General features: G+C 60.4%; 1 protein-coding gene and 2 long non-coding RNA genes across 6 annotated transcripts; 1 reads left to right on the top strand and 2 right to left on the bottom strand.

The window, feature by feature from the left end:
- Positions 1 to 1736: 1736 nt before the first annotated feature.
- On the top strand, positions 1737 to 18430 carry AGAP2 (ArfGAP with GTPase domain, ankyrin repeat and PH domain 2). 4 transcript variants are annotated; one of them, XM_077913562.1, is made up of 19 exons: positions 1737 to 2022; positions 8530 to 8588; positions 9189 to 9276; positions 9455 to 9540; positions 9688 to 9835; positions 10866 to 11000; positions 11325 to 11434; positions 11976 to 12134; positions 12295 to 12381; positions 12465 to 12569; positions 13226 to 13388; positions 13560 to 13679; positions 14365 to 14493; positions 15412 to 15471; positions 15705 to 15853; positions 15959 to 16049; positions 16167 to 16389; positions 16488 to 16743; positions 16952 to 18430. In XM_077913562.1, the coding sequence occupies exons 1-19, from the start codon at positions 1863 to 1865 to the stop codon at positions 17201 to 17203; spliced, it is 2580 nt and encodes an 859-aa protein (XP_077769688.1). In that variant the 5' UTR covers positions 1737 to 1862; the 3' UTR covers positions 17204 to 18430. The 4 variants fall into 4 exon arrangements, with proteins under 4 accessions (XP_077769688.1, XP_077769689.1, XP_077769686.1 ...); XM_077913560.1 differs by lacking the exon at positions 1737 to 2022 and adding an exon at positions 5554 to 6854; XM_077913563.1 differs by lacking the exon at positions 15412 to 15471.
- LOC144323281 (uncharacterized) lies at positions 2005 to 3518 on the bottom strand. The gene is made up of 3 exons (XR_013388692.1): positions 2649 to 3518; positions 2340 to 2466; positions 2005 to 2015 (listed from the first exon to the last, which is right to left on the bottom strand). It is a non-coding gene; the product is annotated as an uncharacterized LOC144323281 (long non-coding RNA).
- Positions 17992 to 19835, bottom strand: LOC144323280 (uncharacterized). Its single transcript, XR_013388691.1, has 2 exons — positions 19702 to 19835; positions 17992 to 18577 (listed from the first exon to the last, which is right to left on the bottom strand). It is a non-coding gene; the product is annotated as an uncharacterized LOC144323280 (long non-coding RNA).
- Positions 19836 to 19862: the final 27 nt, after the last annotated feature.

Genomic DNA, 19862 nt, shown 5'->3' with positions numbered 1-19862 from the left:
AGTGTGCTCCGTATCTTCAGAGCAGGCACCTGGTCCGGGGCTTGCAAAAAAAAAAAAAAAAAAAAAAAAGTCAAAGGAAGGGGTCTGGAATATGAATAAATACGAGGGGAAGGAGTCGTCTCTGCATTTTCACTCTGTGGAAGGGCACAAGGGCTGAGCAATATGCTTATTATTGGATAAATGCTTTCCATGGAGATGGGGAAAGGCCTAATTCCTCCTTCCCCCAAGAGAAACCGTTTCAGTGGGAACCTCCCTTCGACCCCAGAGGAGGACTTCAGCTTGTGTGTACTGCGATTCCATGACGGCAAAGCCCTGCAAGTCTTCGCCAGCCAGCCCGCCTGGGTTACAGCTTCGCCACTTTCTGGCCTTGTGACCCTTGGCCTGCTACCTAAGCTCCGGTGCCTGTTTCCTCATCTGTAAATAGAGCTAAAGAACAGTACAGCCGCCTCTCCGGCTCTTGTGAGAATTGAATGAGTTGATATATGCAGAGTGCTTAGGACCGTACCGGCACATAGTAAACGCTCAGTGTTCCCTATTTTAGTCAGGCTATTTTACAAGTTCCAACGGGTGATCCCAGCCCCCAATTCCCTTGGGGACCGGGAACTATACACATGAGAGAGTTATAATTCTCTTATCCTTCATAAAATAATATTCTTCGTAATTAATAACATATGCAGAAGGGACATTTGGCAGCGCCAGAAAGGTTTGAGTCCTGAAACAGAGTGATTAGGTCAGATCACCCACTCCGCAGCTATGTACCCCCTGCATCTTCATTCTGTTCGTCAATTCCTCATACACCCTCTTCTCTCCCGGGTCCTACATCAAGGGCAAGACAAGGGTATTAGGGATAAGGCGAACTGGCTGGCAGGCATCTCCACTGGGTGGTAGAGTGAAAAGGGTATCAGTTGGAATCAGAAGACCTAGACTCACAGGGGTGCGTGACTGGCTCAGTGGAGCATGCAATGCTTGATCTCGGGGTGGTGACTTAAGGCTCCACGCTGAATATAGAGATTACTTAAAAATAAAATCTAAAAAAAAAAAAAAAAGACCTAGACGCATAGATTTGTTTCACCTCTTCCTGGCCTCTGAGCTTTGGCTCCCTTTCCTGCACCCCTCGGGCCTGTCATAAAGACCGTGTATATTTGAAAGAGTGTCATAAACTATTAAGTGTTATAGACAATTATTATGAAAGTAATTGAGAAAGCCTGGTGGTGTTGTCTGGTTATAGTTACTGTCCTCCTCCATAACCTGTTCTCTGTATAACTACTTGGCCTTTTTAAGCAGGAGGTGGTTACAGGGGGCTGGCAGCCTGTGGGAGGGTTATGGAGCAAGATGTAGGTACGCGAACGAGCTCTTTCGATGTGTAGAGTGGGTGGTGAGAACACTTGCGAGCTGGAATGCGGGGCTAGAAGGGTGAGAGACCAAACGTGTATACATTCCTGTCAGAGTTTGACACTGAACATAAATCTGTAGGTCAGCAAGAGTTGGGGATTGCATCTGGGGCCTGGCATGACACATTTCCCCAGCACCAACACCCATCTTAATTAGCCACCTCCCACAGGAGGCCCTAGGATGCTTGTTAAGGCCTCTCCATGCACCTGGCTGAGGACTTCTAGCAGGGGCTGGCTGGCAGAGCTGATGGGCCAACGCTAGAGGGGGTGGGAGGTGCAGGAGGTAGTGCTGTCCCAGGCTGTGGGTTTGAAACTCACCAGTCAGGAAGTGAGGCCGACAGACGGAAGGGCGGGCAGGAGCGGGGAGTTCTGGGGCACAGAAGAAGGGGCCTTCTGGTGTTGAGGGACTACGGGGCCATGGGCTTCAGGGCCAGAGGTTGCTGTTAACCCGGCAAGACAGGTCGGGGCAACATGCATGCCCAGAGGCAGTTGGCTGGAGCTGCCGTGAGAGCAGAAGTCAGACGACACGAGGTGGCCAAGCAGTCTCTTTGCCGCCTCAGGAAGCTGGCAGAGAGGGTGGGTGACCCTGAACTTCGGAACAGCATCCAGGCCTCACTGGACAGACTGCACGGTAAGAGAAGGGTTAGCTCCCAACTTCGGTGTATCGGGGACCCCAGGGGCGAGGGGGGGCGGGGGATGGTGTGTAGCATAGAAGGGCTTGCTGTGTCATACATCACTTCCCAATCAGCCACTTCCTAGTTCTCTAGATGGAGCTGGGACTCGGGGGAAGAATACATTTGGACAGGATGGAAAAAATACAGGAGGTGGTGTTCTTCCCTTTTCCCCAACTCTGGTCCTGCTCCCAGGGGAGCAAAATACAATTCCCTGCTGAGCTGACCTTGGCAATGGAGAAGTGGGTGAGCATGGGGAAGAGAAGCCGTGACAGACCTATGGTAGACTCGGACCCTGCCTGGGGAGTCCAGGGCAGGAAGCAGTGTGGGGCAGGAGGTTCTGGGACTGGATAATGTCTTCATTCCCAGGACCCGCAAAGGATCAGTGACCTCTTGTTCTCCAGCTGTAGAGAGAAACACACATTGGAACACACCATGCAGAGAATCTCAGGCTCCCAGGCACACACCACTGCTCAGACTGCATGCTTTGCATAGCCAAAGTGTAAAGAAGTCCCCAGGACTCTTTTGGTCCCCTCTCTTCCCCACGCTCCCATTTCTGTCCTCCTGCCCCCCCCCCCCAACACACCTTCCGCTCTACCTCCTTAGTGCCATTAGAGCAAGTGATGACAACACAGGGAGGAAGTGCTGCCATGGCAACACCATCCGCCACATCCTCCTGCCCACCCAGCCTTCAGTCCTGTGGTGGGGCCCTGGCAGGAACAGCTTCTCTCTATCCACAGGGCCCCACCACTAAGGAGCTGGTGGAGCTGAAAGCCGTCTCCGGCCTACTGTCCTCTCATTGACCTCTGGGGTGGCAAAGAACTGACAAAAAGCCAGCTACGTGGTTCGTGAAAGGTGTCTGGGAGAAGTGCATCTTTCATCATATCCTGGTCTCCCAGCCGCTCCAGTCTTAGCTGTCTCCCTGGGGCCGGGTGGGGGTTCAAGAGACCATTCTTTCTATTGGGGGATACTCCTGCCGGACCTTGTTGATGGTGGAGGCCACCACACCATAACCGGGGAAGGAAAATTTGGCTCCGGTTCCTAAGGGGACAGTCTGATCCTCTTAGCATTGCCTTTCTGAGGCTAGTGGCCCTCTTGCCTCCGGTCTCCACCCTTTGCCAAGAACAATGGCTGACACCTTTCCTACAGCCTCGGTGGGTGGAAAAGCAGACCTAGGGGGAGTGGCCCATGGGGCCTCTTAGGGAGGAACTCCAAGCCCCACCCCTGTGGGAAAAAAAAGGAGGAGGAAGAAGGTTTAGTGCAGGTGGAATCGCTCTGCTTAGCTCTGGAGAAGGAGGGACTGAGGAGGGCTGGAGGCTGAAATCTCCGAAGACTCCACTGTTCATAAGTGATTTGTTGCACTCTTCTCTAAGAGTCAGGATTCCGTTCCCACTGAACATAAAGGAAAACTGAGGCCACCAAAGGAAGGAAGAAAAATTAAGGCAGAAGCAGCAAATCAACCTACACCCTCTGTTTTCCGAAAATTCAGAGAAGGCTCCTGAAGGGTCTCCTGTCCCTGGAAAGGTGTCGTCCTGGGGTGGGGTGGAGAGGGGAGTGCTGACCTCAGGACAGGACCCTAGAAGAGTTTCAGGGTATAGGGGTCTCAGGAAAACAAAGGGCATCCAGCATCCTGGCACCCCCCCCCCACCTCACCCCCTACCAGGCCAAGCATGCTCCCAGCTCCTGCCTCTGCCTCCGAGAGCCGCCCACGACAGCACTTATTATAGTCTCAGCTGCGTCAGGAGGGTGGGACGCCAAATTAGGGGAATGCTGAGACTCCCTGGGTCCGGGGAGGGGTCTCCAAGCCTGCATGAAGGCCTCCCACCACTCTGGCCCATCGCTGCTGGGTCTCAGCCTCTGTTCTCGATTGGCCCAACCCCTTCAAGCTTCTCCTCAGGGTAGAGGACAGTGAGTCTTGAACTCCAGGGTCCCTAGAAGGGTGGTGGACTGGGAGCAGACAGACGTTCTCCATTCTATCTCCTCTTTAACCTTCTAAAAAGGCTCCACCCTGAAAACCTCAGGAGACCGAATGGGAACCCGAAAGAGGCTGGCACCTGCCTCAACTGAAGGGCTCCTCATATTCAGGGGTACTAAATACCCCCCACGTGGGTCACCAGATTTGAGGATGTGTCTCCGTCCACCCTTAATCCCCCGGGAGGTTCCCCCCACCCACCCCACTCAGCGATTCTCCTCTCCGCTTATCCCCGCTGATTCTGAGGCACTCTTGGAGCTACGGTTGCTATGGAGACTGGATGCATTTTGGTATGGGGGGTGTCAGCCTGTAGACACACTCCTTCTCCTTCCACCTCAAGCTGGAGCCTTTCACTCACTTCTTGGCCTGGGCTGCAGGAGCCCTCTCCCCTCCTAAGGCACCCCCCTCGTTCCTACTCTGCTAAGTTCCGTGCTTGTCCCCATCCCCAGGGAACACTTTTGCAAGTTCACTTTGGGACAGTTGGGCTCAAGTCGTGGCCCCCGCAATATACTGCGTGTGGGCGTGGGCTGGGGTGGGGTGGGGTGGGGTGGGCAGGGCGGCCGGGTGATGGGAAAAAGAATGCGCCCAATTACCTGGGGAAGACAAGGGGTCCTGGGGAAGGGATTTCAGGACTCCCCGTTTCCCCATTTCAACTTCCCCAGAACCCGCAGTGACCCCCTGAATTCGCCCCGTTCCTCCTGCGAACTGCCCACCCGCCTACTGCTTTATACCCCGTCCCTACAGGCCACACCCGGCAGTCGCGCTCCCTAACCGCGGGGTGCTAGGGGAGGGGGCTGGACTGTCGGAGTAGGGGAGTCCGGGTTCTCGGAAATCCAGCCCGGGATTTGGGAGGGAAATCCAGTCCTGGATTTTGCACCGCCTTCTCCGACAGCCGAGCCGGTGGAGAGAAGGTGGGGGGGAGCCTGGGGGGGGCGGGGGGCCGCCTCCTCCTCAATGTGAGGGGAGCGCCCGGACACAGCGCGCATCCGGACCGAGCCGAGCCCCGGCGAGCCCCCCGGACCCGTCGCCCGGATCTCACGCCCCTTCCTTCCCAGACCCCAGACCCGCGGGTTCCCACCCCCGAGGCTTCCCTCCTTCCTCCCCCGCCGGCGCCCGCATCTCCATCCCCAGCATCCTCCCCGCGCCCCTGCGAATCCCCCGCACGAGCAGCCCAGGAGCTCCCCGCCTCCCGAGGACCCCCGGCCCGCGGCCCCCGAGCCCCTTCCCCGCCCCTGCCTCCCCCGCACCGGCTCGTCCTCTCCCCCAGCCTCCTCGGGTCCCTCTTCCCTGCCCGCTTCCCTCCCTCTCCCCCGTTTGCCCCCACGACCGTCCTCCCCGCCCTCCTCCGCCCAGCTCGGCGCCCCCACCCAGGCCGGGGCGCAGGGTCCGGCGCGCCTCCGGAGCAGCACCAAGGTCCCGGGGCTCCGCGGGGTGGGGGCGCAGGGCGGGGAGCATGGGGAGGGGGCGCCCCGTGTGATGGGAGGGGGGCGCAGGCGGAGGCGGCGGCGGCGGCGGCGACAGCGGAGCCGGGCCGGGGGCTCAGCGGGGGCCGGGGGCTGGGGGCAGCGGGCAGGGCGGCCCCATGGCCGGGCCCCCCTGAGGCAGTCCGGGGGAGTCCCCTCCCCTCCCCAGCTCGGGGGTCGCGGGGCCCCATGAGCCGGGGCGCGGGCGCGCTTCAGCGCCGGACAACGACCTACCTCATCTCGCTGACCCTGGTCAAGCTCGAGTCGGTGCCGCCGCCGCCGCCGTCTCCGTCCGCGGCCGCCGCCGGCGCCCCCGGGGCCCGAGGTGCCGACACCGGGGACCCGGGCAGCCCCCGGGGCGCGGAGGAGCCGGGCAAGAAGCGGCACGAGCGTCTCTTCCACCGGCAGGATGCGCTGTGGATCAGCACGAGCAGCGCGGGCGCCGGGGGCGCAGAGCCCCCCGCCCCGGCCCCGGCCCCGGCCCCGGCCAGCCCGGCCCGCCCCGTGTCCCCCGCCCCCGGCCGCCGCCTGTCCCTCTGGGCCGCCCCGCCGGGGCCCCCGCTGTCCGGGGCGCTGAGCCCGGAGCCCAAGCCCGGGGGCGCCCCCACGCCGCGGCGCCCCTTGCTCAGCAGCCCGAGCTGGGGGGGCCCGGAGCCCGAAGGCCGGGCGGGCGGCGGCGTCCCCGGCTCGTCCTCCCCGCACCCCGGCACCGGCAGTCGGAGGCTCAAGGTGGCGCCGCCCCCGCCGGCTCCCAAGCCTTGCAAGACCGTGACCACGAGTGGCGCCAAAGCCGGCGGGGCCAAGGGCGCGGGGAGCCGCCTGTCATGGCCCGAAAGCGAAGGCAAGCCCAGGGTCAAGGGGTCAAAGAGCAGCGCCGGGACTGCAGCTCCCGCCGCCGCCGCCGCCGCCGCCGCCGCCGCGGGAGGAGGAGTCGCAGCCACGACCTCTGGTGGGGTCGGCGCTGGGTCGGGAGCCCGAGGGAAGCTGTCCCCTCGGAAAGGCAAGAGTAAGACCTTGGACAACAGTGACTTGCACCCGGGACCGCCTGCTGGCTCTCCTCCTCCGCTAACCCTCCCGGCAACCCCGGCTCCAGCCGCCACTGCCACCGCCGCCTCCGCGCAGCCCACTGGGCCTGCACCTCCAATCACTCTGGAGCCTCCAGCTCCAGGGCTGAAACGGGGCCGGGAGGGGGGCCGAGCATCCACTCGAGATCGCAAGATGCTCAAGTTTATCAGCGGCATCTTCACCAAGAGCACAGGGGGGCCTCCTGGCTCGGGGCCCCCTCCCGGACCCCCGGGCCTGTCTTCTGGCAGCGGGTCCAGGGAGCTGCTGGGCGCAGAGCTCCGCGCCTCCCCTAGTGAGTAGGACCAGGGCCTGAGAACAGGGAGGGGAGGGCAGTGGAATGCTCAGCTTGGGGTGGAGGAGAGGTGTGCAGGACTGAACTAGGGAAGCCTCTCGCCGCCGGTGGGGGTGGATGAACCGAATTCACTCCTCCGCCAAGGCCTGGGCAAAGACTAAGAGGTCCCGAGCGGGGTGGGTAGCTACATTGGCGACAGGAGAGGTGACTCGATTTCAGAGGGACCCAGAAAGCCTCAGAGCTTTCTGGGAAGATAATGCCCTTGGTCAGAGTGACTGTAGGAAATGTCTCGTGGAGGAGCCCCAGACCCCACTCCCAGCCTCAGTTGGACTCCGGGGGCCTGGGAACAGAGCTTTGCCTTGCCTGAAGGAATACTGAAGGTGGAGGCGATGAGGGAGCCTCAGTTTCTCCTGAGCACTTGGGGCAGGTGGCGTGAGAGTGACCTTGCAGGCAGCTCCTCGCCAGGGATGGGTCTTCCCTGGGCCCAGGCGGGCTGGTGAGGCAGCAGGGAGGGACTCTCGTTTCTTTCCGTGCAGTGAAGGTGGCTTGGGCAGGCCGGGAGCGTGGGGGCTGGAACGTGATGAATACTTGGCTGTGAAGTGAGAGGGGGCGGCTGGGAGCCTCACCCCCCCTGCCCCCGGCCCCACGCGGCGCTGAAACCCCGGGGGGCGGCCCACGAGTGACTCAGGGGGACGAACTGCTGCAAAGGCAATTCTTACCCCCGGAGACTTGGGAGGGGGTACCAGAAGGTACTGGGTTTTTTCCCCGGGGCGGGGGGTGGGGGTGTCTTTTTTTTTTTTTTTTTTTCTTTCTGGCAGAAAGAGCCTGCAGGGACTCTTGGTGCGGCTCGCACTCCCGGGAGGGGAGGCGGTTCGGGAGCGGGGGCGGCCCCGGGGTTTGGCTCCGGAGCGGGTGGGAGCAGATGGCTCCGGATCCCAGAGTTCCCGCCGCAGCTGCGGCGCCCCGGGAACGTCCGGCCGGTGTCGGGCGCGGGGGCCGCCCGGCGGAAGGAGCATCCCGCCCCCGCCCAGGCCCGCGGCTTCGCGGCCAGCCGGGCCCTCGCCCGCGCTTGGGGTCTCGTGGGGGCAGTGGGGGAAGGGACGGGAGACGCGGCCGGGGCAAGTCCCAGCTCCCTTGCTGGGGCCGCGGGAGGCGGCAGGGCCACCGCTGGTGACCTTGAGGAGGGGAGGGGATAGCCCTCGCCTCAGTTTCTCCCTTGTGAAATGGAGACTGAGGAAGGCCCGCGCCCTCCCGTCCCAGCCCCTCCTCCCGGGGTCTGCCCTGGAATCCGAGTCTGGCGGGTGGGATCCTTCCCAGGAGACCCTCTCCGGTCCTCCCAGAGGGAGCGACCCGCCGCCGTCAGACCCCGGTCCCCGGTCCCCGGTCTGGGGCGCACTTACGTTTGGGGATGTGCTTTTAGGGAGATGCCAACCGAAGTATTTTTGTCTAGCTGGCTCCGTTGCTAAGCAACCACTGAGCGGCAGCAACAGCTGCGGGGAGAGCGGCTGGGATGGGAGGCCTGGGGACCACTCTGGAACCTGGCCTTTCCCCGCAGTCCTCCAGCCCAGGCGGAGTCCTGGGGGGAAAGAGGAGCCGCCAAAGGAGCAGGGTGGCTGAGGGGTGGGGTGCTCCCGGGCCTGGAGCGCTCTCTCTTATGGCTCCTTTCCTATTACAGAGGCGGTGGTCAATAGCCAGGAGTGGACTCTGAGCCGCTCCATTCCTGAACTGCGCCTGGTAGGTCACCCATCCGCTGGTGTGTGGGGACGCTCACCTCCCAGCCGCTCAGCTCTCCCCTCCCCCTCTTCCCTTCCCTCTCTCGCTGGGAGTGAGGGAGAGTTTTCCAGTACTCCTGAGATCCTACCTTCATAGCACCGTCCTGGGGCTCGGTATATCCTGCAACTTTTTCTTCTTTAGCCTCTTTTGTCCTGTTTGTCCGTGGGCCTGGTCCAGGCTTCTCCTCCTTCCTGGCATCTCCCTCTTAGCCCCTCATGTTCTATTGCTAACACTTTCTAACCAGTGCCTAGGGCTGTGGCATGACTTCCCCCTTCCCTCCACACGGTACTGGGCTGCTGGGAATCTTCAGCCTGTGGTCCACTTTGAGCTTGGGATCATTGCCACACTCCCCTGATCTTCCAGAATGCTCTCTTTTTTTTTTTTACATTTTTTTTTTTTTTTTGGAATGCTCTCTCCTGACCAACCATCATCCAGTCCCTGCAGGCCCCTGCTTGAATGATTAAGCACTGCCAGTCTCTCTGAGTTCTCTTGAGTGTTCAGACCCAAGTATTTGGCCTCCTCTTGAGTCTCACAATCTCTGCTCCACAACCTTGTTTTCAGGGTGTGCTGGGCGACGCCAGGAGTGGGAAGTCATCGCTCATCCACCGATTCTTGACCGGTTCCTACCAAGTGCTGGAGAAGACAGAAAGTGAGTCCTCAGGAGCCAGAGTTTAGGAAGCTGGGATCAATGAGTAGGCCGCTATGGAGACCAGAGGAAAGGATGAAGCCACAATCCATCGATCCGATCGCTGAAGTACAGGGAGCAGTGGGGAAACTTGGAGATCTGTGACCTCTGACCTACTACCACTTCCACCCCTTCCCAACAGGTGAGCAGCACAAGAAAGAGATGCTGGTGGATGGACAGACTCATCTAGTCTTGATCCGAGAAGAAGCTGGGGCACCTGATGCCAAGGTGAGGGGTGAGGTGTTGGGGTAGATGGGCTGGTTGGGGTCAGCACTAGCCATGGGAGGAAGCTCTAGTGTCCGACCTCAGTGGGCATAGTGTCCAGAGGAGTGGACTTGTCTGACCCTCCCTTTTGCTTCCCTCACCCCCCGCAAGTTCTCAGGCTGGGCAGATGCTGTCATCTTGGTCTTCAGCCTGGAGGATGAAAACAGTTTCCAGGCTGTGAGCCATCTCCATGGGCAGCTCACCTCCCTTCGGGGGGAAGGACGTGGAGGCCTGGCACTGGCATTGGTGGGGACACAAGGTAAGGTGGGCCTGGGAAAGCACTGCCTTCAGGGGAGTTCTTGACATGGCTGCTGAGACATTGGCCAACATAGGCGAGAACTTGGTAAATGTGGACACGGCCACTTGGATTGCAGTCACCCTCTGGAAGGAGCCTCGTCTCCAGATAAGGGAGTTATTAAGAAAAAAAAAAAAAACCACACACACACACACACACGCACACAAAACAAAAAACTTCCCAGGGTCTGAGCAGAGAAAAGAGAACCCTCTAGAAAGGAAGGGACATCTGTCATAGCAGTCTCCAATCCTCCGAGATGTCACCTACCTTGTGTTCTCACTGCCACTTCCTGTCACCACCATGGCAAACACAGAAAATCTCAGGCTCTAGTGTGGAGAGAAAGCCTTCCATCCTCCCTTGGCTACAGCTGGGTCAGGCTGACACCTTTCAAAGGAATGGATCTACAGAAGAGAAAACACAAATGAAGTGATAGAGAAAATACAGAGGGCAGAGACTTTTGAGTTCTCAAAGTGACTCAGAGGCTCTCAGATGCCACCAGGGCCAGGAAGAGCTTTGCCAGGACGCACCAGTACTGAGCTGGCACGACCTTCTGTCTGGATGCCTGTCCTGCAGGAGCCTCCCTCCAGCCGCCACTTGCCTCCTGGCTCCTTGCTGCAGAGTGAACGGTCCACCTGTTCCCCCTTCAGCCTTTTGCGAGGTGAACTCCCACTCAGTTCAGCGTTCAGTGTATTTGCAGGGCAGGGTGATTGTCTGCAGGGCAGGGTGATTGTCACTTGTGAGTCTCAGGCATTTCAGACCTCGTCAAGAAGTCCTCACCTCTCGAATATTCTTGGAGGCCTCACCCAGAGCTCACCCAACCTACGCATCCCGCTCCTGGGCTAGTGAGCTGGGCCCAGCATTCCGAGAAGGGCAGCTTCTCTCACGGCCTGTCGTTGGTGTGCCCAGCCTGGGACTGGAGCCGAAGGGAAAAGAAAGTAGCAAGAGTGGGGAAGGGGCGCCCTCATCCAATCCCGCTCCTCTCCTGTCCCCTCAGACAGGATTAGTGCTTCCTCCCCTCGAGTGGTGGGCGATGCTCGTGCCAGGGCTCTGTGTGCAGACATGAAGCGCTGCAGCTACTACGAGACATGTGCAACCTATGGGCTCAACGTGGACCGCGTCTTCCAGGAGGGTGAGTATGGGGCCCGGCACACGTGGGAAGCAGAGGAGCTAGGGGCCTGGGGTGCTCTTAGGGCATCCAGGCCTCTCTGAGTGACAGGAACTTAGCCTGCATGGGAGGGAGGAGGGGCCAGGGAGGTCAGAGAAGGTTTGCTTAATAACCACGTGGTGTTTCCGGGGCAGAAAGAGCTCCCAAGACTACAGGTGGCACGAAAGCCACAGTGACAGGGGAGTTGGGGCCCATGTTATCTCCTGGGGATTTCTCGAAGTTGGGCAACAAAGGGTGGTCTCGGGTATCTGCCCGGTTCATGTGTCCTTCCTCTCCCCCTTCCTTCAGTGGCCCAGAAGGTGGTGACCTTACGAAAACAGCAACAGCTTTTGGCTGCCTGTAAGTCCCTGCCCAGCTCCCCAAGCCACTCGGCTGCTTCCACTCCTGTAGCTGGGCAGGTGAGTTGGGGTTTCAGGGTCCACAGAGGGGCTGGTAAGATGCAGCAGAGGGGTTGGTGACCCAAGAACAGGTACAGGGTACCAAGGAGGTTGGGGGTAGGGGGCGAATGGAAATGGCAGTGACACCATTTTTAGAGGGTGCTCTGGACTAGAGATCAACCAGGTGCAAAATGCTGTTTGGAATGTCCTTGAGCAAGTCACTTAAACCTCCCAAGGTTTTAAGAAAACTGTATGGGATAATACTTGCGAAATATAAAGCACTATGGCAGTGAGGAGTCTTACTATTAATATTTTTAAAAGATTTTATTTATTCATGAGAGACACAGAGAGAGAGGCAGAGGGAGAAGCAGGCTCCATGCAGGGAGCCCAATGCGGGACTCGATCCCAGGACCCCGGGATCACGCCCTGAGCCGAAGGCAGATGCTCAACCGCTGAGCCACCCAGGCGCCCACAAGAGTTTTATTATTAATGACAATACAGACGATAGCTTGCTGGGTGGGGGTATCTCAACTGTCCTGCTGACTCCTTCATCCATCCCCAGGCTAGCAATGGGGGCCACACCAGCGATTACTCTTCTTCCCTCCCATCCTCACCCAACGTCGGTCACCGGGAGCTCCGAGCCGAGGCGGCTGCGGTGGCTGGATTGAGCACCCCAGGGTCCCTGCACCGGGCAGCCAAGCGTAGGACCAGCCTTTTCGCGGTACTGGACAGGATGGCTCCCCCATCCTCCGGTTCTCTGTTACCTGCCCATCTTCCCGGTCCCTCGAGCCCGCGGTGGGGCCCACTTTCGTTGCCCTCCCTGTCCTTCCATCAGCGTATCCCTCTGCTCATTCTCTGACTGGTGCCAATAACCATTCCAGAATCGTCGGGGCAGTGATTCGGAGAAGCGGAGTTTGGACAGTCGGGGAGAGACAACGGGGAGTGGGCGAGCCATCCCCATCAAACAGGTGGGTGGTCCAGGGGCTGGGGGCAGGGTGGGGGTAGCTGGTCCTTGACTGGCTTTTCTCCCGTGTCTCTTTCCACCCCCCAGAGCTTCCTCCTGAAGCGAAGTGGCAACTCCTTGAACAAAGAATGGAAGAAGAAGTATGTGACCCTGTCCAGTAACGGCTTCCTACTCTACCACCCGAGCATTAATGTGAGTGTCGGGTTGGCTGGGCCGCCCCGGCTGGCCCTGGACACCCTTCCACCTCTACCAGTCGGTGCCTCTGACGGATATTAATGTGGTTTCCGGGAAGCCCCAGACCCCCTCTTCTAAGTTCAGCAAACGTGTTAGGCACCCACTACACACCCATGCTGGAGAGGGGAGAGTAAAGATACGTCCCCAGGAACTTGCAGTCTCATGGGAGAGCATGGAGGAAGGACCTCCCCCTGGTCTGCCATTCAGGGAATCCTCCTGGAGGAGACAGTTTTGGGCCAAACCCTTCCCCTAGAAGTTCATTCTTTATTTTTTTTTTTAAGATTTTATTTATTTACTTATTTATTTATTTATTTACTTACTTACTTATTTATTTATTTATGAGAGAGAGAGAGGTGCAGAGACACAGGCAGAGGGAGAAGCAGGCTCCATCCAGGGAGCCCAACGTGGGACTTGATCCCGGGTCTCCAGCATCAGGCCCTGAGCTGAAGGCGGTGCTAAACTGCTAGCCACCCGAGCTGCCCTAGAAGCTCATTCCAACACAGTCAGCCCCTAGGATCCCCTCTCCAGGTCCTCTCTAGCCCATACTATTGGCTGCTTCCAGTACCACCAAGGACCTCAGCCTTCCCACGTTCTCAACCCCTGTACCCCTCCAGGATTACATCCACAGCACCCATGGCAAGGAGATGGACTTGCTACGAACAACAGTCAAAGTCCCTGGCAAGAGGCCCCCAAGAGCCATCTCTGCGTTTGGCCCCTCAGCCAGCATCAATGGGTTGGTCAAGGACATGAGCACCGTGCAGATGGGTGAAGGTCCTGGTGAGTGGGGCTCATGACTGAGGGGCCAGAACTGGGGATGAGGAGGGGTAGTAGGGCAGTGGGAGTGGGCTGGATAAGCAGGAAGGTGGGTGATAAAGATGGACTACGTAAGGAATGGGTCCCAAAGACAGAAGGGCTCACTGAAGCTTTATCTTGTTCCCCTCCCAACAGAAGCCACCACTCCCACCCCAAGCCCAAGCCCCAGCCCCAGTTCCCTGCAGCCACCACCAGACCAGACGTCCAAGCACCTGCTGAAACCAGACCGGAATTTGGCCCGAGCCCTCAGCACTGGTCAGTGAGGTCCCACCCTCCACCCCACTGTCTTCCAGATGTGAACAGGATGTGGGTGGGCAATGAACTTGGGGCGGGAGCTTGGAGACTGGAATCAGTGCACGAGTGGACACACTGAGCCTCTGCTGGGTGCCAGGCACCAAGCTCAGTCATGCTATGATTATCTAGTGGTTAACACGAGTGGGTTCTACAGCTAAATTGCCTGAACTTAAATCTTAGCTTGCCACCGGGCAAGGCACTTGACCTCTCTGTGCCTCAGTTTCTTCCTCTGTAAAATGGAGATAATAGGTTCTACCTCAGAGGTGGCTTTGAAGCTTAAACAGTCAGTATTAGTCAGCCGTCAGTATTTAGAGCGTTTGGAGGTATATATAGTAAATTGTAATGGCAGTCCTTACAGCAACCTTGTCAGGTCAAGATTATTATCCCCATTCTAGGGATGAAGAAACTGAGGCTCAGAAGATTAAGTGACTTGCTCAAGGTCTCAAGGCCAGTAAGTGGCAGAGCCAGGATGTGAGTGCAGGTCTGACTCTAGACCACTCATCTGCCTACCTCCCCAGGGATGATCAAGGGGGACCTCCTGGAGAGGACGGGGACCAAAGCTAGTTCAGGGGAGGAGACAGGGCTCTGGAGAAATCAGGAAATCTGTGGCAGGGGCAACTGAGGCAGCTGTGTCCCCCTCCCTAAGACTGTACCCCATCTGGAGACCTGAGCCCCCTGAGTCGGGAACCCCCTCCTTCTCCCATGGTGAAGAAGCAGAGGAGGAAAAAATTGACGACACCGTCCAAGACTGAAGGCTCGGCTGGGCAGGCTGAAGGTGAGGCCCCGGCGGGCAGTTCCACTCCCACCCTGGACCCTTACCCCCAACTCCAGATCCCTGGCCCAGCTCCTGCAGGAGGAGGCAAAGTGCCTGAGCTGAGTGCTTGACTATCATTTTCACTTTGCACATAACTTAGTGAGAAGTGGACGAAGACCCCGCAGCTCCCGTCCTTCCTCCCGTTCCCAGACAATGCCTTTCCCCCCAGTACTTCCCAGTCCTGCCACTCCCGTTCCCAAGGACTCCCAGCAGTCCTGCTTCCTCTCTTAGTGAGCCTCTAGTTTCTGTTCCTGCCCCCAGCCCCACTTGTCATCCAAGGCCTGCACCCAGCATCCCCCCACCGTGACCCCTGGTGACTCACACCTGACTTTAGTGTCCCCCATGGACTCCTCAGCTCCCAGACTCTGACCACCCAGCCCCTCTTCCCAAGAGCTTCTCATGATCACCAAGCTCTCCCAACCGCCCTTGACCACAGTGATCCCCAGTCCTGCCCCCAGTGACCTCCCCAGGCCCCCGAGACTCCTCTGGAACCCCATGACCCCCTTGTCCCAGGCCCGAGACCCAGCTTCTGTCCCCTTTCCCTGTGTTCACTAGGGTTCCTGACCGTCCCTTCCCTCCCCAGAGACCTGGCTCCTCACTGGTCATGATAGCTGGTCCCCACGCCCTGCTCTCTGCTGGGTGCTCAGACCCAGGTTCCAGATCTGCACTCTCATGGCTCTTGGCTTCCGCTCTACTCTGCTCCGGGGCCACTGACTTTAGTTCTGCTTTCTCTCCCCATCTGTCTGTCCTGCTTTGTCTCTGGCACTCTGTCACTACTTCTCTCCATCTCTCCATCTGCCTCTCTTTTTCTCCTTTCTTGGTCTCTTTCTCTGTTCTGCTCTCCATTCTATCTCTATCTCCTTCGCTTCGGGAAACCAGCCAAGCGCAAAATGTGGAAACTAAAATCCTTTGGTAGTTTAAGAAATATTTATAAAGCAGGTAACAAGCGGGGAGCTGGGAGGGGCGCTCAGCTGGGGTGCAGAGGGGTGGGGGTGCCCCTGCCTTCCCCTGCATGTGCTCGGGCTTCCTGCTCTCCCCCACCTTCTGCTTCCCCAACCCCTCTGCCCCACTCCCAGGGGCTTGGGATGGACATCAGGGGGGAAGGGTCTGGGGAAGGCCGCCACCGCTGTTTGAGCTCGTCCCTCATGACCCCATCCCATCCCCCCACCCAGAGGAAAACTTCGAATTCCTGATCGTGTCCAGCACTGGTCAGACGTGGCACTTCGAGGCAGCCAGTTTTGAGGAGCGGGATGCCTGGGTCCAGGCCATCGAAAGTCAGATCCTAGCCAGTCTGCAATGCTGTGAGAGCAGCAAAGTCAAGGTAATGGGGCGGAGGGGGGGTGGGGGCGGACGGGGGCGAGCAGAGGCGAGTGTCTGAAGCGCCTGCAGAAGCTCCGTGCGAGCCCCAACCCGACCCTCTCCGCAGCTGCGCACCGACAGCCAAAGCGAGGCGGTGGCCATCCAGGCGATCCGGAACGCCAAGGGGAACTCCATCTGCGTGGACTGCGGGGCCCCGAGTGAGCGCAGGCGGGCAGCGGAGGGGCAGGGCGTGGGGGACTCGGGGGCTGGCGGCTGCGGGTTGCGGGGGTGCGGGGTACCCCGCCCGGGGGCCGACCTCCGCGCTCCCTCCGCAGACCCCACGTGGGCCAGCCTGAACCTGGGCGCGCTCATCTGCATCGAGTGCTCGGGCATCCACCGGAACCTGGGCACGCACCTGTCCCGCGTCCGCTCGCTGGACCTGGACGACTGGCCCCGGGAGCTGACCCTGGTGCTGACGGCCATCGGCAACGACGTGGCCAACCGCGTGTGGGAGAGCGACACGCGGGGCCGCAGCAAACCCACGCGGGACTCTTCGCGGTACGTGGGAGGCAAGGGGCGCTGGGGGCCTCCCCGAGTGGGGGGCGGGGGTCCTGGGTGCGGGTCCCAGAGGCCTCGCTGCAGCCGCCGTGTCGCAGGGAGGAGCGGGAGTCGTGGATCCGCGCCAAGTACGAGCAGCTGCTGTTCCTGGCGCCGCTGGGCGCCCCCGAGGAGCCGCTGGGCCGCCGGCTGTGGGCCGCCGTGCAGGCCCAGGACGTGGCCGCCGTCCTCCTGCTCCTGGCCCACGCGCGGCACGGGCCGCTCGACTCCGGCGTGGAGGACCCGCAGCTTCGCTCCCCCCTGCACCTGGCGGCCGAGCTCGCCCACGTGGTCATCACGCAGCTGCTGCTGTGGGTACGTGGAGGGGGCGTGGCCGGGCGTGGCGTGGCCCGGGTCGGGGGCGTGGCCGGGTTGGGGGCGGGGCCGGCGGGAGCCCTCGCGTCCCCGGGGCCCCGGGCGGGGGTCGGCCCCGCGGGCCGCTCGGTGACGCGCCTCCCCGTCCCCGTCCCCGTCCCCGTCCCCGTCCCCGTCCCCGTCCCCGTCCCCGTCTCCGTCCCCGCAGTACGGCGCCGACGTGGCCGCCCGCGACGCGCAGGGCCGCACCGCGCTCTTCTACGCGCGCCAGGCCGGCAGCCAGCTGTGCGCCGACATCCTCCTGCAGCACGGCTGTCCCGGCGAGGGCGGCAGCGCGGCCACCACCCCCGGCGCGGCCCCCGCCCCCGCCCCCGCCGCCGCCGCCGCCACGCCCAGCCCCCGCCGCCGGAGCAGCGCCGCCAGCATGGGCCGCGCCGACGCCGCCGTGGCGCTGGTGTAGCCCCGGGCGGAGCGCCCCTCCCGCGGCCGGCACGAGCAGGCCGGGCGCACCGCCGGACACACGCGCCGCTCCCGTCCGCACCCGCCCCGGGCGCACCTGTCCCCCCAGGCGCGGCCCCCGCGCTCCCAGAGGACACGAGTCGCCCCCCGCCCAGCGAGGCTCGGCGACCCACAGCCCGGCCACCGGCCCCACCCGGACCGCTCTGGGCCCCCCGCGGGGTGCGCCCCCTGGGGTGGGCTGGGGGGACCGGCAGTCCCAGCGGGAGCGCACACCCAGGCTGGCTCCTGGGGCCGCCGAGGGGGGCTGGCGCGTGCGGGAGCCAGCCCTGGGACTCGGGGCCGAGACCGGGGCCCCCACCCCTTCCAAGCTGATCTCACTGCCCAGTGAAGGGGGAAGGGCAGCGAGGGGCAGGACCCCTGCTGCCCAAGGGGGTAGGGGGGTCCCCAACCCTTTCCGTGAAAGGGACCATGAGGAGTGGAAACCAGGACGTCCCCCCACACCCACCCATGGATGGAAGCTGAAGGGCCGGGGGAGCCAAGAGCCTGGGCCCCTCCTCACCACCAGCTCGGGAGGGAGGAGAGACGGAGCCGAGCGGGCTAAGGGGACTGGGGAGAGACCTTGTAATTTATTGCTTTGTTCCCCAACGAGGGGGCGGGGGCGGGCAGGGGCTGGGGAGGGCGTTTCAGGGTAGGGGAAGCCGGGGGTGGGCAGAGGGTGGGGTGGGGTGGGGGTGCTCTCGGGTTGTGAGTGTCTGTGACCGTGACTGCGTACCTGTGACTGTGCAGCGCCCGTGGTGATCTGGGGTAGGGGGCACCCCTACAGTGGGACCCCTCCCCCACTCTTCTTCCTGTCCAGCCCCACCCTCCCCCTGGAGCAGCTCCAGACCCGTCCCTCAACCCCGTGATCCCTCCCAGCCAGGGCTAAGAGGATGGGAGCTGGCTGGGAGGGTTTCCAGGCCTCCTTCCCCTTCCCCGGAAAAAGGGGGTGGTGGGGTGGATTTACCTGGCCCAGCCCTGCTTCCTTTAATCAATCCAGCCCTTGGACCGTCTGTGTCAGTGGTTTCCGGTCTTTTTTTTTTTTTTTTTTCTTCGACTAAAATATTTTGCAAAGGACCAGGTAATTAGGGAGGGGAGAAGGACCGGGGCAGAGGGAAATGCCCCCATCTCCTCTGAGGCAGATGGTGTGAATCTTCTTCAACAGCAATTAAAGAGGAAGTGATTTTGTCTAGGGGGTGAGCTGCTGGTTTGTTCTTGAAGAGGCGGGTCAGGGAATGGACTTGGTCGTGGTGGGGACGTGCGGCGGGAGAGGGCCAGCAGAGGGTGTCTCTGCTGGGCTGGTGCCAGGGCAACCAGGTGGTAGGTCAGATACTTCGTCCTGCAGTGAAAGGAAACAGGCAGGTCAGAGCAACAGGGGGTATCCAGGGAGCTGAAGTCAGGATCCCCAAGATGACCCCTTTTCTAGGAAGGAGCTGGGGTGTGGAACTCAGAGGAGAGGATGGGGTAGTGGGGAGCTGTTTAGAGAGGTGAGAAGCAGGGGCAGCTTTGGTTTAGAGCAGAACTTTGGAGTCAGATCTGATTTTGAAACTGGGCCCTCCACGTCATGGCTAGGTGGCCTTGGGCAGGTTACTCTGGTGGCATCTGTTTATTTGTAATCTGAACAACATCTGTTCAGGGGACCCGGTAAGGACTCCAGCCCTGGCCATGGAGGGACTGCCCTAGGAACCTGGTACCAGAAGTTAGAGCTCATTATAGTAGGGGGCTGGAGAGAAGAGGTGGGAAATCTCGCAGCCACGAAAGTCCTCAGTGTCCGCAAACTCCATGCCCAGCTGATGTAAACATCTGCCCACCTCCCTGTCACCTAGGCCACTGAGGCCAGTGCTGCCCCTGACAGCTGCAGTGCTTCCTGCTTCAGCACGAAGCCAATCCCGCTGTTTTTCATGTGCAGCAGCGGAAAGCATTTGCCCTGATAGAGGGGCTGGGTGGAGTGGTGTTGGCCAGCAGCCAATGCAGGCTGGGCACGGCCACCAACGTGTTGTCATTCAGTCAATAGCCTTGAGTCTTCTGGTAGAGCCTCTGGTAGAGGCTCGGAGCCTCTCAGCCCCACAACGACATAGAGCTGCAGGTGCACCATCAAGCTAACAAGGTGTGGTTGCAGCAGTGGGTCCAGGTTCCTTTCACATGGAGGCCTTCCAGGATCCTAGGCTGGTGACCACCCAGCACAGCAGCCTGACATTGGAAGAGGTGAACTCAGGGATACAAGGCAAATCAAAAGGAAGGGGGAGGGCACCTGGGTGGCTCAGCAGGTTGAGCATCTGACTTTTGATTTCAGCTCAGTTCCTGATCTCAGGGTTCTGAGATCAAGGCCCGAGTTGGGTTCTGCTGGGTGGAACCTACTTAAGATTCTCTCTCCCTCTTCCTCGTCTTTCCACCCCCCCAAAAAAGAAAGAAAGAAAGAAAGAAAAGAAATGGGAAATAGCAAAAAAGACTCAAGTGGAACACCTGGCCATTCCCGCTTTCAGCTCAGAGACCCTGGACCCGGCCATTCTCCACTTTACATCTTGGTGGTCACACTCTTCCTCAGAAGCTCGAGTGTGGGAGAGTCTGTGGAGGAAGCAGGGACCCTGGAGAGCACGAGATTACCACAGGGAACCACAGGCCGG

Source organism: Canis aureus, chromosome 11 (assembly GCF_053574225.1).
Source record: "Canis aureus isolate CA01 chromosome 11, VMU_Caureus_v.1.0, whole genome shotgun sequence".
In the NCBI taxonomy this organism is placed as follows: domain Eukaryota; kingdom Metazoa; phylum Chordata; class Mammalia; order Carnivora; family Canidae; genus Canis; species Canis aureus.
This window is presented reverse-complemented; position numbering and strand designations above follow the sequence as displayed.

What these genes read in the sequence shown, in the direction of transcription:
- AGAP2 (XM_077913560.1), top strand. Translation starts at nt 5,687, where the DNA reads ATGAGCCGGGGCGCGGGCGCGCTTCAGCGCCGGACAACGACCTACCTC. An exon ending in AGAGCTCCGCGCCTCCCCTA is followed by an intron (nt 6,855 to 8,529) that starts GTGAGTAGGACC and finishes TTCCTATTACAG; the next exon opens with AGGCGGTGGTCAATAGCCAG. An exon ending in AAGAAATATTTATAAAGCAG is followed by an intron (nt 15,472 to 15,704) that starts GTAACAAGCGGG and finishes CCCCCCACCCAG; the next exon opens with AGGAAAACTTCGAATTCCTG.